This window comes from Camponotus floridanus, unplaced genomic scaffold (genome assembly GCF_003227725.1).
Source record: "Camponotus floridanus strain SB8 unplaced genomic scaffold, Cflo_v7.5 scaffold2, whole genome shotgun sequence".
NCBI classification, from domain to species: Eukaryota; Metazoa; Arthropoda; class Insecta; order Hymenoptera; family Formicidae; genus Camponotus; species Camponotus floridanus.
The window spans coordinates 5,605,757-5,623,435 of record NW_020229325.1 but is presented as its reverse complement, the minus strand read 5'-3'; the positions used below and the strand labels follow the sequence as shown (position 1 = coordinate 5,623,435).

Here is a 17,679-nt window from a genome sequence, read left to right as displayed (position 1 = left end):
CGCGATTCTTGTGAAAGAATTAAAATTATCGACAAAAAGTTATATTTTTTCCTGAAATATAAGATATTGAATTAGATAGCTTCTATATAATTATTGAAAAACATGAAAAATCTGAAATTTTTAGAGATTTTTTTGTACCTGGAAAAATTAGAGAATTCTCAAAGAATTTGATTGAGATTCAGAAATTTAAAAAAAATTCTTTTTTGGTCATTTTGCTCTTATATTATATAATGTACTTCATCGATTAGCTAAAACTTAAAAATTAAATATATATCTGTCTCTGTTTATTTTTAGTGAGAAAATATTGAAATATTGAATATACAGTACATTTTTTATTGTAATTTTTAGTGATGAAAAAAACGAAAATGTGAAAAATGTTTATCTCTTACAAAAGTTATTCACTTTTTTCAATACATTTGCAAATCTACTACTTGAAACATAAGTGGCTTTGTGTTTTTCCTTTGTAAACATGGGTAAAGAGCACTTGCTTTAGAAAATTACATTAGAAATTTTTTTTAATATTCTCTGGAATTTTAAATAAAAATACCTGAAAAATCAGGGAATTTTTAGACAATTTTTTTACAAGATTTAAGTAGACCTCTCCCCTCGTCGATAGAATAGAGTACATAGAATGCACATTTGATTCATTGTTTATTTTATTCGTGGCGATGCTTTGCAAGTTTACTTCGCCCGATCACTGAGTTTCAGTGTATTTTAATTCGAAGCGTGATTTATTGAGCGGAAATATCCGAGAAATATCCGTTATCGATCTCGATGTTTGTTCGGATCTTCCGACATCTCGCATGAAACGGTTTGCCAAACGGTAAGCTATATTAAAAGGGGATCACACGCGCGTCCCGGGTGACGGGAGAGAGAGTCAGGGGGGGCGCGTAATTTCACGTAACGCAGAGATTTCGTAAGTCACGGCGACCGCGCACGGGGACAATAACAGCACGTGGTGTCAGTCCCGTCTGATCCCGCCAGACATCCGCAGCCGATCGATCATCTCCGCGGATCATCTCTCGCCGAATCCGCGCACGTGCTCGTGTCATTCCGCGGTTAGTGTCCAGTAGTGTCTGTAGCTACGGATCGTCGACACGTTTTACGATCGTTGACAACGAGGTAGTTGCGCTCATCAATCTCCATTCCTCGGTCTCGAGTGACCTTTTGACCGCGACAACGTCCATCCACTTAAATTGCACTTAATAATATTATTTATGTAATCAAAAGATGCGACGCACAACGATGGTTCGTTTCACTTGCTTCTTAAAAAATTCGAATTAATTAAATTAATTTTTTTGACGTGAAGATATTTTTTTAATTTAGATATGTTTTTAATCTAGATTGTCTGTAAATTGTCGAAAAATTATTTCATCGTCGAAAAATTATTTCACCAGGGAAATGTCTGTCTTCTTAGCAAATTGAAGAAGGAAACCGAGGAGATGTGCGTTACACGATCTTTGAAAATGAAACGCAACCGTTCTCTGGAGTGAGATTAAAGGTGTCGAGTCGGTCCAGAACGAAGTCGCGCTGGTTCTGCTCTAATTTGTGATTTATTTTTACCTCGTGGCACTAGCAAAGTTTAGAACACAACACACCGTGTGGCAGATTTAGCCGTATAATTTAGAGGCAACGATTATCGATAATGAGCGATAGAAATATATTTTTCATCGTAATAAAAATCTTTCTTCGCTCGTTTAGATTATCATCCGTCTTTTCCGCTTCTCTCTCATCACTCAAAATCCTTTCTTGTGACAAAATAATATTTGAAAAGATTTAATTAGGACTAATAAACAGAACAGTTTGAAGAACTGCAAGGGAATTATAAATCCAAGAATTCTTTTAAATTCTGTCTACCAGCATAATTTAAATCGCGATCATACATATATTATATGATTATATGGGATTGCCAGAAATTATTATTGCAAGAAATAAAATATTAGTTATATTTAATATTAATTTCCAGAAATTATTACTGTAAGAAACAAAATATTAGTTATATTTAATATTAATTTCCAGAAATTATTACTTTAAAAAAACAAAATATTAGTTATATTTAACATTAATTTCCATTTAATAATATCTGAGAAATATATTTAACATTAATTTTCATTTAATAATATCTGAGAATTTTTGAAAATTTGATAATAAAAATTGAAAGATGACGACCAATTAAAAAAAGATACTTGATCTTCATGAATTTATTTTTAGAATAATATACTTTGTTGTCCATTCTATACATTACAATATTCCATTAACGTTATCTTATTTATCGTTTTTCGCGTAGAGATTCGCGTGTGCGATTTTTTTAAAAACGCGTAAAAATGACGGACGTGATGAGACCTATCTCGCCAATTTCACCGATTCGTCTGGCGACGATTCGACGTCATGCACAATGGGAGCAATACGTTAGTAAGTATTGTTCAAGAACTTTCTCGTTAACCCTAATTTCCACAATGTCCACATGTCTTAAAACAACGTGTATAAAAAATATATTTAACTCGCCTTAGCAATTGTTCATTACTTATAAGTTATATCTATCTTTTTTAACTTATATCATTTTCTGTTGAATAAAAATTAGTTATATTAATTTTGTTACGATTTATAAAAATTATATTTATATTCTATTATATAAAATATTATTTAATATAAGAATTTTATTAATATTATTTAATATAAAAATTTTATTAATATTTTATATAATATATTATATAATATAAAAATTATATTTATAACGCATGTATATATTAATTATTTTCTATTTAATAAACGCAATAATTTTTAAAAAAATAGAGCTTTAGAAAAAATTCGGGACATTGGAAATTTTATTCGTGATAGAACTCGATGATATCTCTTCTATTCATCGATATCATTTTTGTCTCATTCATTCTTCCTAGTTCAGCGTAACCGCAATACGAGATAAGGCGAATCTTGGTGAGTAATTGAGATCGACAGGAATTTATATTGCGGCAATAAGGAGAAACGTGGTAGAATAGTTAACGTCACGACTTCATCCTCCTCTTCGCGGTTTACGCAAGGCACGCGCGTTTTACGCGCGATATCGACGTCGGACTCGCGGTATGAATCAGCCGTGCAAAATAGACCTCGATAAGCTCAGCCAGGCTCCATGCCAATGTTAAAGCACCATTCAGACGATTGCTCAACCTGCTCTCGCGGGATATACCGAGCAAAAAAGATTGCATTAGCGGAGCACACGCTGCGCTTGCGATACGCATGATGGATCTAAACACACAGATGGGAGTTTTATTTTTTCTTAAATAACGTAAATCCGGTTTTGAAAATAAATTTCGAGCGAAATGCGATTGTGCACTCCTCGATATTCTCTCGAGTTATATTGCTTGTATAATAAATATACACATGAGCTTGTTTGTGCAAAGTGATTCAAATATTTGCTGACATTTTTAATTAGAAAATATTCAAGATATGTGTACATTTAATCACAAGACTGATAGTTTTAGAGGAGAATATCGAGATTTTCTCGAATTATATTATTTGTATAATAAAGTTATACACATGAGCTTGTTTGTGCAAAGTGATTCAAATATTTACTGACATTTTTAATTAGAAAATATTCAAGATGTATTTAATCGCAAGACTAAGAATTTTAGGAGAGAATATCGAAATTCCCTCGAATTATATTACTTGTATAATAAAGTTATACACATGAGCCTGTTTGTCCAAAATGATTCAAATATTTACTGACATTTTTTTAATTAGAAAATAATCAAAATATGTGTATATTTAATCGCAAGACTGATAGTTTTAAGAGGAGAATATCGAGATTCTCTTTAGTTATATTACTTGTATAATAAAGTTATACATATGAGCTTGTTTGTGCAAAATGATTCAAATACTTACTGACATTTTTAATTATAAAATGTTCAAGATATGTATATGTTTAATCGCAAGACTGATAGTTTTAGGGAAAAATATGTTTTTCCATGTCAAAATTCTCTTATATTTATCAGGAACTGAGTGCTTTACGTCAGAGTTTGTGAGAAATGCACTTCATCATTCAACCTTCTCCTGCCATCTAGAATGTGTTTAGATCAACTGAATATACTATTGAATATTATTTGCTATCCTAGATTATTAAAGCGCTTAAAGCACTTTAAGCGATTAGTTTATTCAGCCACTTAATATGAAAGATTTCCTTGTATTTCATATTTTTTTGAAATTGCAACAAGTCGATGTTAAACGAACATGCTATATATGCATCATTAATAACTAAAATTTATAGAGAAATAATATTAAAACCTATTTTAATTCGAAGAAAGAAGATTTGCAAATCCCATAAATAGAAGAACACGATACAAATTGACTTAAATTTACTTCTAGCAACTAATTTCGTTGAGGTTTTTTTTTCCTTTTATTCTGACATCATAGTAGTGAAGTATGTGAATTGATAAACATGATTCACATTTCAAATTTTTAAGGAAGAAATTAATATATCCTACATATTTCATAATCATTGGATATCCTTTAATGATTCTTTGGTCAATTTGGAATCAATTTTTCCTCAGCGAGAAACTGAAAAAGATATTTACTTTTTATCTACTTTTTATTTTTTTATTTATTTTCCATTTATCTCTTTCCAGCCTTTAAATTATATTTCAATTAATAAATTATATTTAATACATTAAAATGAAAATTTTAAAATTACAATTATACAAAATATTAAATAATTAATTAAATTATATAAATTATATTAAATAATTAATATTCTAAAAAAATATAAATTTTATCTAAAATAAATCGAAAAATAGATTTGTTATTTATTTAGCGAAGTTTAATTTATGAAAAGTTCTTCCTCTGCAAACACTCATTAAACATTACTAATGCCTCGACATTTTCGCTGGAAAGGGACTGACTCGAAGTTGTGATTTTGGGACATCGCTTTGTACATTTCCTTCCTCCGTAGCCCAAAGTTTCCTCGAAGCCACTTATACCCGGTGCAATCGGCTTCCCCGTAATGAGTCGTCGTGAAACGAGTCACCTAGACTCGCGTTCGTTTCTTCTGAACACCGCAGCTTCCGTCCAACGTACGAGAATGCCCCACTATCGTCTTGCGCCTTATATGCCTGCCTTACGTTATTCCTTCTCCTCTCCAGGAGGAGGAGGCCGTTTCGCTCCTTCCTCCGGAGAGCTCGCGGTATCGCTTTCCCGCGAACTTCAATGACAATCAGTGCCGTGCCGTCGACGCTGATACGTCGTCGCTTCGTTGAACACGTGTCGTTAAGTCGGAGCAGTCGTTCGGGTGGTTGGCGAACTGGAAAAGAGTGCGAATCGTTGAAGGTGAATGCGACTTGGTTTACTGCCTCGAATCCCGCGACACACAGATGACGAAGAGGTGATAATAGCGGCGATAATAATTCCAGAAAACGTGTGTACATAATTGGCGCGACAGGCTGTATTCGCGATAAATTTGCAGAGATGATCAGAATGCTCGATAAGCTTCGTCTTTCTTATCGGAGCCAGTCTTTAACTGCGGTGTCGCAGCTCGCTTCGTCGATCTAATTTGTCGATTCTTAACGTGTAAATAATTAAAATAATTTCGAAGTCGAAATCGCGTTTGATTCTCAGAAGATTGACACTCGTGGGAAGGATTTCTCAATCATCATTTTTTTCTGATTCTTTTTTATAGTTACGTCGATTTCGCTCGAGGCAAAAATACTTAGAGATCGAGGATCGAGAATCCTCTCCCGCTGGCGGATTCGTTCTCTCGGTTGCGGACTTTCTCCGCATTTTTGCTGACCGAAACTCGCCGGAACTCGGCCTGAAACTCGCGCTCGCCTCTCTCGCGGGGTTCAACGTTCCTGAAATAGTGGGTGTGTCGCGTGTGCCTTTTTCGACTCTCTCGACGATGGAGACGACGCGATGCGCGTACGTATCCGAGGACGAGAACCTGTACCAGGTGTACAATCGTGAGAAAGCCACCAGTAATCTCGTTACTCTCGGTAAATGCACATTTCTTTCATTATTTAGGCTCGATCGAGCTAAGGTCGACGAAGCAACAAACGAATTAATTAGGGGAATATTATATGTATAGATATTTATTCTATAGATATAAGTTACTCATTTCTTTTAAAAAGAGGCTTTCTTTAATTTTTAGATTTTTTAATATTTTTAAAAATTGAGGTGAAATAAATCTTTCAAATCTTTTAATCGCATTACGTATATAAATGTGCGTGGAAAATCAATTATAACTAACAATTAGATTTTTTTAAAAATGCAAATCTGCAATGCAAAATTTTGCAGTCTTTCAATCTACGTAGCTGTCATCTACGTATTTGTCATGCAAATACAGTAATAAAAAATATGCATATTCGCTTTGCTTAATCTTCGGACTGGCAAAAATCCGTAGTAAATATTTAGTCTCAACTCTTCACACATCAACCAGTTTTTGTTCCTTTATTCTCCTCTCCGCATTTATTATCAGATATAATAAGACATATAATAATAGAATTATAAATAAGATATAATTTTTTTTTAAAATTTAATTTTTAAGAATTTTTTAGAGAAAGAAGAAAATTTAATTTTTAATAGGATTATAAATAAGATATAAAATTCTTACATTAAAATTTAATTTTTAAGAGATATAATAATAGAATTACAAATAAAATATAATTTTTCTCATATCTGTGTTATTTCCCGGATTTATTATCCTTTTTCTACACGTGAAATATATTTATATTAGCATGAGTTTCTTAATTAATTGCGTACATTTGTTCTCGTCAATTAATGGAGGGAGGGAGACCCTCTATATTTCGGTTTCAATAAATTCAATGTATCCCGACACACATGGCAATCAAGGAGCCAGTCAAGGACGCGGCAGCGACGCACGGTGTGATGTCATCGTAAAACAATGTCATGACATTTTCTTTTTTTACATATGCCAGCTTGAAATTAAATAAGTGATGCCTCGATTGGATCAATAACGGCGTATCAGTTGACTTTTGCGAAACTTACAAATAGCAGATGTTATTTTTACGTCACATATATTAGAATATATTAGGAAATATCTCGTAAATCGAAAATATCGCGATATATTAAAATAAATTAGGAAATATCTCGTAAGCTATTGATTCTTTCATAGTTTCACTCAATATTTATTTAATATTTTTTAATATTTAATATTTAATATTTAATATTTTTTAATATTTAATATTTTTTACACTCAATATTTTTATTCTACTTAAAAAATAGAGATAAATATTAAAATGTATGCTATAGGAAATGTCATAAAAAATACATGCTATAGGAAATTGCTCTTGCATTAATTGCACGCATAGCACAGATAACTTAGATCATAAAGTTAAGTGCTTCAATCTATACATACGATTAATTCCGTTGGGAAATAAGAAGTAATCGTTTTTACATATCCATCTCTTGCACGTGATAACGACGCGAGAAGGAATCAGTTACAGACGGATGTTTCCGTCTGTTTATCTCCGAGCGTTATATACAGAGTGCTCCCGAAATAGGGGAGATTCTTCGATAAATTTAGGGATGCGAGAAAAAAATCTCTCGTGTTTCCAACTTTTCTCGAAGTAGGGCAGAATCAATCGTCGCGAAGAAGGGTTCGGGAATTTTTAACGGGAATACTGATTGAACTTAAATGTGCTTTCAGATGCGCTGCTGGCCGACTTGCAGAACACCGTGTCGTCGGAGGGAAATCACGTCGGTGGAAATGCGACACCCGGTTACGGATCGCTGAACGGTGCGCGCACCCACACGACCACCGTCTACAGATCCTACGACAATCGAACCTCGCCGCTGCCGCCGCAATCGGTACGTCGATATGTCTATCGTTTATCTTAATTGGAGCACTAATGCATCTAGAAGAGGCCGCGCCTCTTCATTCCGTTCATTCGGCAAATTTAAATTTAGAAAACTATATATTATACCTCGCTGCAGTTAGTGTAGGTAGATTAGTCTACTACGATCTATAAAATCTCTTTTAATTAAAATTACTTTAATTAAAGATTAATGAAGGCATTCCTTCTTTTATCTCGTTCAATGGATTTAAAAATTCATATTCAACGGAAAAACGATTTTTTACAATTTGAATGTATCTTTTAAAATGATGATTAAATTATTATTTTGTGTCTAGACTGTCTTAATTAAATTTACACAAATATTCAATCAGGGTCTGTAAGGTCCTGTCAAAGTCAAGTAAGATTTGCGAAATCTATTGTCGTTTCCGACGATAAACAAAATCGCAAACGGGATAAATCGCGATGATTTATCGACGAAGTCGGAGAATTCATCGAGCTTGCTGAAGAAACCTTACTAAAGTCGTGGAGATAGTTTACTAGATGGAGCCAAGTGCCGGTAGCTCGATGACGATCGTTTAATTTTAAAATCATCACAAATTTTATTTGTAGTTTTACAACATATATAAACTGCAAAACATTCGACATGAAGAGTTTCATATATTTTTTGATACTTTTGTTTCAATTTATATAATATAATAATAATTATATATTATAATTATTATTATATATATTAAATATTAAATATTATATATAATAATTAAATATATGTGTTATATATATATATATATATATATATATATATATATTATATAAAATAAAGAAAACAGTCGGGAATATATTTTTAAACAAGATTATTGCTATAAAAGATGAGCTATCTATTATTACGTTAACATCTAGTAAATAATTTCATTCTTATCGACAACATATGAAACATATTTGTATATATTCTTCTTCAACATATTCTTCTTCTATATATTTGTTGTTTTACATAATATATTTTATTGTGTAGCAGTCTCTCCTTTTTCATTACACAGAATTAACTTTTTGGCACTAACGTCCGTTTCCAGTCTACAAAACGTCCCGAAATAGAGCAATTCGTCGTCATGGTCGCGAAAGCGTGACATAGGGAGAATCCGTAAATAAACCTCTTCGCCGACAGCATAATAACTGTCGATATGATATCTTGGCAAGATACAACGAGCTTTTCTTTTGAAATTTTTCGCATGCGGCTTGTTTTTATTTTCAAGCCACGAACGTCATCAGTATGAACGTTCATGATTTAAACAGAAATTTTGTAAATTTTTAAATTTTAAAATTTCTGGAATTTCTAATCCTAAAAGTATGTATATTTCTGAAAGGATAACCAGGTCTTTTTTTATATATTATCCCACGGTTGTGTCTTTAAAACATTATATTATTGAAATATAAAAGAGAAATAAATATATTTTTCATGATTTAAGCAAAGATTTTGTAAAATTAAATTTTAAAATTCCTGGAATTTTTAATTTTAAAAAGTATGTATATTTCTAAAAGAATAACACAGATCTTTTTTTATGGATCACGCACACGTCTTTAAAATTATATTATCGAAAGGAAGAGATATATTTTTCATGATTAAACAGAGATTTTTTTACTTAAACTTTAAAATTCCAGAATTGTTTAAACCTAATAAAAAGTATATTTCTGAAAAGGTATTCAGGTCTATTTTTTATAGATTATCACTTATATATCTTTAAAACATTATATTATTAAAATATAAGAGAAGAAAATATATTTTTCATGATTAAGCAGAGATTTTTTAAATTTAAATTTTAAAGTTCCTGGAATTTTTAATCCTAAAAAGTATGTTTATTTTTGAAAAGATATCCAGATCTTTTTTTTATGGATCGTACGCACGTCTTTAAAATTATATTATCGAAATATAAAAGAAAGAGATATATCTTTCATGATTAAACAGAAATTTTTTTTTAAATTTTAAAATTTATTTAAATTTTAAAATTCCTGAATTTTTTAAATCTAAAAAGTATATTTCTGAAAAGATAGGATCTTTTTTAATAGATTATCGCATGTACGTCTTTAAAACTTATATTATTGAAAATATAAAAGAAGCAAATATATTTTTAAAATTAAACATATATTTATAATTTTTTATTGGGAATCTATGTGCAAACATTTATTTTATCATTTTAGATTGTTTTGAAGACACATTAATATATCCCGACTCTTTGCGGAATAATAATTTAACCAAAAGACGCACTTCGAAGTTTCCTCGGAGCGTAAATTAACCACAATTGCTCTTGAATTTGTTTACACGCGGAGTTTACACGTGTTATAACCGTGAAAATAGAATGTTACGGAATAGAACGGACGTAATCTGCTTACGTTGTAAAAATTAATCTTCGCAGCTATTTGTAATTTTGGTGCGACAAACTCGCTATTTTTCGCGTTAACTTTTGATTGTTTTTAGAGGAAAAAAGAAGCTTTCCAGAGTCATAAAACACGTTCGAAAATATCGATGACGCAACAGCGATGCTAAAATTAGAATCAATATCGTGTCTAAAATTGACGCTCGAAGGAAGCATCACTACTAGGCGTAACATCGAACGTTTGTGGCAGACGGAATATTAGTCGGAAGAGAGTCTCGAATTACTTTCGTATTAGTTATTTTTTTTCTCTGGACGAAAAAGATGAAGATATAAGCACCACAAAGATCAGAACCTAATTTTTCTGCAACGAAATTAGTCAATAAAGAAAATTGATCACATCATAAAAACGAATGCAGAAAAATTAGCTCTTAATTGATAATAAAATTAGCTCTTAAGTGATAATAAAATTTAATAAAAATTTAATAAAAATTTAAATTATTCTAAATTTTAATTTTAATTTAATTTAACAAAAATTTAATAAAAAATAAAATAATTAAAAAACTATAAGTTTTTTTATATGGATTATAAATAATTTTTTCTAACTTAGAATTATGTATATTTTCCATTTTAAATATAAGAATAAGAGCCGCTTATTAAATTTAATAGGTATCGAATATATTCAATATCGTTTATTAAGAAAATCCTTACACAGCTTAAAAAGGTAAAAAAATTCAGAGACACGCGTGCTACCTGAAAGAATATTTTCCACGAGTCGCATAAAAGAGAATCGTGCAGGAAAAAAAGTTGCGTTTCCGAGTTTTCCACGACGGGAACACCTGTTACGTTCCCTGCCGAGTCTATCGATCCTCGCTCGGCCTAGGACAGCACGCTCTCTATTATTCATGCTTGTATTCGATTTATACTGCGACTGTAAAATACGCGGTTGAGCCAACTGCAACGTTCGCCATCGTGCCAATCACGTTAAATCGTATTTTTTCTTTTTTTTTCGCAACGAAAAGCGCCTCCGTTCACCTTCAATCCGATAATATCGCGACGTCAAGTTGCAATATTATGCATTCATACACTCAAAAATGCATGCTGATATATCTTTTTAATAGCTATATTCTTGTGTCTAAATATATCTTCCGTTGCGAGCGTTATGTCCACCTGAAAGTAGAATTCAAATACAGAGACGAGTCAATTTCAATATATTATATCTTGCAAAAAATCGAACGATAGAATTATTCAATCGTTTTAATCTTTTTTCATCTTCAATTAAGAAAAAAAGTTATCTTATTATTGTTAATCGGGAAACAAGTGAGTCATAAAAAATTAAAATTTTCTATAACGTTTGAGTGAAAGAAATTATGAATATATTAAAATATGTTTCAAACTTATAAATTACGAAGAAATTAATGTGAAAAAAATTTAATTAATTGTAGAGAGAGTATAAAACGATTTATTATTAAAATGATATATTTGATGAATCTTATAATCTATGAAACTTATTCGTTAATTTTATACCTACTTTGATTGGTATCATTACGTGGAATAATAGGGGAGAACGTCCTATGTTAGGTGAATGAACTTCTTAAATCTAACAGTATCATAAGTAAAGTTCAAATATGACAGTTGTTTCGATTTGTTTGCATTCAGATCTAAATTATTCAGACTGTGAAAATGATTCTCAAAGAACTAAATATTTATATAAAATTTTATATAAAATTGATATAAAAATTTATATAAAAATATTTATATAAATATAATTAAGATAAAAAAAGAAATAAAAACTTTAAGTTTATCGAGAAATTAATTATATATATATATATATATATATATATATATATATATATTAAAATTATTTAAATACACTACATATTTTTAAAACATGTTTAATTATTATATATTGTAACAATATCTGTAACAATATTTGTGTGCAACATTTAATTTTGAGAAAATATATTAATTTTACGAACCTTATGTACAGTAGAGAGCAAAAAGTTGCAGGCTTAAAAGTTAAACCGATTGTTTCACGATTTAATAAGTTACGAAATTTACAGCTGAAATTAACGATAGCTGCGTTTCTTAAATCGCATTTGTATAAGTTGCTTCGCTCCTATTATTCTTCTCGGAACGAGCCATTGTGACATCGATCTGTCGTCGTGTTTCTGCTGTAGTCGTCATTCTCGGATGCGAATCGGCATCGTACGACGCGATCCAGTTTCGCGGCTAGTCCGAGACCTATTTCCCCAACATTAACTGGGCGAAAATGAAGTTAACGAGCTTGTTTCGTGTTTATAACAAAAATATTCTTATTTAAGTTAAACATACAAAATTATACTGTACAAAATTTATCTTAAAAACTCTGTTTTTAACTATCACTTTAATAATAATAAAAATTATTTAATTTTCATTTATTGTCAATTTTTCCTTTGAAGCAGTTGATAATTATATATAAATTCGTTAGTTAATCAAGTCTTAGTTAAATTAATTAAAAATATGGTAAATTGCCCGATTAATTATTATTAATTTTAAATACGGTTAATTTGTAATTAATAGAAATATTATTAATTTAATTATTAATTTATTTATTAAATTATTAATTTATTACTTTATTATTTTAATTTCGTCAACAATTCTCTCGTTCGAAAATAATCCTGAATTTTATTATCTTAACACTGTCATTCGTTTCGACCAAAATGGCTGTCAATGTTAAATAACATCTTGAGTTATGAAGCATGTCGACAAGAGCATATGTTCCTTACCGGATTACCGCCAAGAGTGCCAAATCTCTGTCGAAGGTCGCGGATGTTAAAAGCTTTCCCTTTGATGCGCGAATTTAGCTCGTGTAAACGATTATATGCGCATGCATGGTTCCAGACATTCGCGCTGCAGTTACAAATATGCAACCCGTTGCATAAATTCGGATAAACGTCGTAACAACGCCAGCACGTGAGCGTGACAGATTGAGCTGTGCACACGCTGGGCGTGTGACATGTCCTGGATACGCAGAGTGTCCCAAATATCTTATTATATCCCTGGAAAGATATGAATAATTTATATTAAATATTTTAACGAATACTTATTATTGAATACTTATTATTTAATACGATAATTTGGAGAGATATCTCGATATATTGACGTCAAAAAATGATAATTACAGATTAATTGTTCAATATTTTAATTGTTCAACGTTTTATATTAAGTGAGATAGTATGATATAATCTTTATTTTATATTATACACAAAAAAGAAAAAAGATTACATATAAATTATAAATATTAAAAAGAATAAATACGTTTACTACTCATAAAAATAAACTGTTTTCTTCTTATTTATATGCAGGGAGAAATCTAGATGTTCATGACCGAAATTCCAGTATTTTGTGTTAGTCTGAAATAATATATTTTAATAATAAATTTTAATAATATATTTTGAAAATATATAAATTTTTTTAAATATAAATAATTATATATAAATATAAATATTTAGATATAAATAAAAATAAAGCTACATAAAGACAATTTTTTCGCACATAAAATTTAATTTTTTTTACATATACATATATGAAAATTATCATATAATTTTTCTAGAAGCATTTTGGATTACTTTTTAGGTATTTTTAGGTATTTTTTGCAACATTACATTTATTATTAATTTTTTGTCGATTTATGTTAAAATTGCTATACAAAAATTATCAGTGCGATTTTAATTTTTATTGTTAAATTATAAAAAGTCGAGATTTCCAATATGTCAAAGTATACTTAAAATATCTTAATACTCTAAAAAATTAAAAAATATTGCTCTGAAAAATTGCAGAAAGTACAAGAGCAAAATATATACGATAGTTTTTCGTTAAATTTTCAACGAAAATAAATTGACCGTATAGTCGAAGAAACTTCCACCGATTGTAAGCCATTCAATTGTGACAGTCACAAATGGCACAAAGATCTCGCAGAAAGATCCTGTAGACGCTTCTCCGCGTTAATAGTTATGTCGTCGCCGAAACTTCTCGCGCCGATACGTTTTGCTGATATGTTTCTGCTCTCCACGGATATTTTTAGGCTGACAACTCAGCATGTAACCTAGTTTCTATCCAGCAGGATGCGCCGTAATACTATTTTATTGCAAAAAAATAGTGCGTGGTAATCTGACGATAAATTTGGCCGCCCTTGCGTTTCTTTTTCAGAAATTCGACTATTAGCTATTTATCTATTATTTTTTTTACGAGTTATATGAAAAATTATTATTTTGAATCTATCAATAATTATGATAAATATGTTAAGAAATATAAATATATACAGAGCTGCATTAAATACTTCATGCTTTAATATAAATTATTTTTGAATATATTATTTGAATATATATTTTGAAAAATATTATTTTTTAAATTATAACTTTTTTTATTTGTTAGCTATAATAATTATTAATGATTAAAATCGCTATTGCGAATAGCCTCTGTAATGACTTATTTTCATATTAGCAACTTATTAGAAATGTATCAATCGCACTACATCTTTTATGCATTTTGCGCAGATCCTCTTCAAAAAATCATAAAATCCCAAATTTATGGATGATTGAGACTCACATTTGGCCATTGATTAGCATGACGTCAAGTATTAAATTTAATTTTGGTAAACAAGTCAGAGCGACTTCGTGCATGTCGCAGATTTCGTTGGAATATCTTTGGTTGTTAAAATGTGACATCTCTTCAATATTTTAATTTGAATATAAGTAGATGTTAAATAGTAAACATTATTATATACACATGTATATTTATACTTACATATATATATGTATATATATTTAATTTAATTAGAAATAATTTTACATATTTATATAAAATATATAGAAATTTCATAAATTAACTTTATTGTTTTTATAAAATTACAAAATTGTTACAAATATGTCAAAAAATATTTAAGTGGAATAAATAATGCAATTATCAATGTTCATCAATTTTGTTGACTTGTAGAGATAAGCGATATTTATTGTATATATTTTGTGAATAATATATTTATTATTTATCTAAACAGGAACGATTACGATCTTTTGGACATTTTTCCCGCGACTAAAATTGACTTTATCGAAACTAAAAAGACCACATTGCTCTTCTCGTCCTGAACGACAACGTTCCATACGCATAATGATTCTAATGACATCATGTTTCTAAATAATAATGTACTTTACGCAAACTTGGCAGGCCATCGCTTTTTGTCTATTAACAAGCCAAGAGCACCTGGTAGAAAATTGTGCAGCTGTCGTTCAAACCATCTTCGTATAATCCATTCATCTGAAGAAATCCTCATTAAGTTCTAATTTTTCCTTTAACTGCTTTCATTTTATTGTAACACTTACATTATATTATTTTATGATCAGATCAAGTATTAAAGAAATATCTACTATTAAGCTTGATCGTCGAACATGAAATTGAAATAATTCAATCGTCAAATAAAATTGAAATCAATTTTCACGTGATGGAAAATTAATAATAAATATGTAGATAAGAATATTAAATAGATTAGATAGAAATGATAAATTTTTTTACGATTTAAAATTATTAAATATTATATTAAAATTCATTTAAATAAGTAATAAAAAATTAATAGCGAAACCGGTGTCTTTGATGATGAATATATATAGTTTCACGAAGGAATCTTTGAAGTTAATGTTCATCGCGATTTTGCCCACATGTTATAGCCGACTTACCAGAACCGCGAGGCGATAGAGGAAACCATCAGTAAAACCGGAAGTGCGTCTTACACCCAGACGGGCACCGGGAGCAAGATGCCCTCCCTCAATAACAATCTTTCCGAGTTGGACACTCTCCTGCAAGATCTGAGCAATGCACGCTATAATGCCCACTTTCAGGAAAGAGGTTGGCTCTTTATCCAAATTTTTAAAATTCTATAAATTTTTTTTATATTGTTTCATATCCTGTAAAATTTTTTTATATTATTTTATAATCCCTTTTCAAGCGATCAATTTTGTCTTTTTAAATCTCTCGCCAAAAGTTTTATAAATCTGAAACAGTGAAAGCCTTTTCGCGAATGAAGTCTCAAAGACGCGAAGATAATCTTATTTATTTTACTTCAATTCGATACGACTTTGATAAATTTTTAACCCGATGAAAAAATATCGCGAATGCAGTAGATAAAATATTTGCTGAATAAAAATTTATGATAATAGGAGAATGCAATCTATAAGATAGAGATACTAGACATAATATTTTGAGACATTCTATATTTCTTTCAAACAGAATTAATTTAATTAATGTATTATCGAATCATTTTCGAGAAGGGTTAAAAATGATCTCGAGAGGAGCGATTTTTGTTAAACAAATGGCTTGATGATTATAGACAGTCGCGTGTCCACCACAGGGGTGAACGGGAGCGCAACCAGCCCCATGCTCCGTTCCCCGAGTAGTATGTCAGCCTCTCGACCCACCGTCGACTCGTTGCTCGAAGAACTAAGCACCGCAGTGCCTAATGGGTGAGCTTTCTGTTTGTGTGCGCAAATTAATCCTAAAACAGTGCAAGCTACAGATTAAGCAGTCTGCTTTCGAATGAACATCTAGCTCGCGATTTGCATGAATAATTTCGGGATTAAAATCATAGTGATTCCGACGAGTTTGGATGCTGTAGGCCAACTTCTCGTGCCCGTAGCGTGAAAAATCTTCAAGCTTTTATATCGAAGATTAATAGTCAATTGAATTTTCGGAATAACTCGCGTATTCGGTGTAAAACGGTAACTGTTGTCCCTCGAACAGAGACTATCCCGCCGATGGAAAGGTGAGGGTCACCATACAGGAGACGTCCACGGAGATACAGCCGGTCTATGACGGCTATCCCTCCAGTCAGCATGGCTCGCTGAGTCGAACCGAGGTTCAGAGGAATTATCCTAATGGTCATACCGCGAGTAACGCTACCAAGGAGCTGGATGATCTAATGGCTTCGCTTTCCGAATTCAAGGTATATAACTTAACCATAACTTAACCTATGTAACGCGACCCTTTCGGAGCGGTTGATGAAGACTATCTCACTTCCAATACTATATTTTTCTTTTATTCATGAAAGAAAAATAATGTGGCAATTTCCAAACTGATAGATTATTAAATATTATATAAGATTATAAAATGTGATTTTCTGGAAATCTTGATAAATATAAAGAGAAATATAAAAACGCGATATTGCCAAAGAAACTTGCAGGAATTAATAATTACAGAGAAGTCGAATAAAATCTTTTGTAGATTTTTTTTTGCATTTAATCGCATACCGAAAGGGTTAGTGTTACATCTCATCTTTCGTTGCTTCTTGTCTGTATTGTGTATATAACCGGATAACTGAAAGTAACATTGGCATAATTTGCACATTTTTAAACATTTATCTGTCGTGTTTTATTCCAATATATATAAAAAAATATAAGTAAATTAAAATTAAAAAAGATTAAAACTTAATTTTATCAGGAATTATAATTTTTATAGTAAAAATTAATAAAATTTCATTTAACTTTTGA

The 17,679-nt window shown here is 30.5% G+C and overlaps 1 protein-coding gene across 8 annotated transcripts in view; it reads left to right on the top strand.

Moving 5' to 3' along the window:
• Window positions 1-17,679, top strand: part of LOC105254565 (leupaxin) — a 29,936-nt gene that overhangs the window by 7,064 nt on the left and 5,193 nt on the right. For 2 of the 8 annotated variants that reach the window (XM_011263331.3, XM_025407999.1), the window contains exons 2-5: window positions 7,652-7,812; window positions 15,865-16,042; window positions 16,524-16,656; window positions 16,934-17,135. In XM_011263331.3, coding sequence (XP_011261633.1) covers window positions 7,652-7,812; window positions 15,865-16,042; window positions 16,524-16,656; window positions 16,934-17,135 — 674 coding nt within the window. Of the gene's footprint in view, window positions 1-966; window positions 1,123-2,287; window positions 2,413-5,169; window positions 5,405-5,665; window positions 5,979-7,651; window positions 7,813-15,864; window positions 16,043-16,523; window positions 16,657-16,933; window positions 17,136-17,679 lie in introns of those variants that run through there. The other 6 variants (XM_011263330.3, XM_011263329.3, XM_025407997.1 and 3 more) reach the window with 6 other exon arrangements.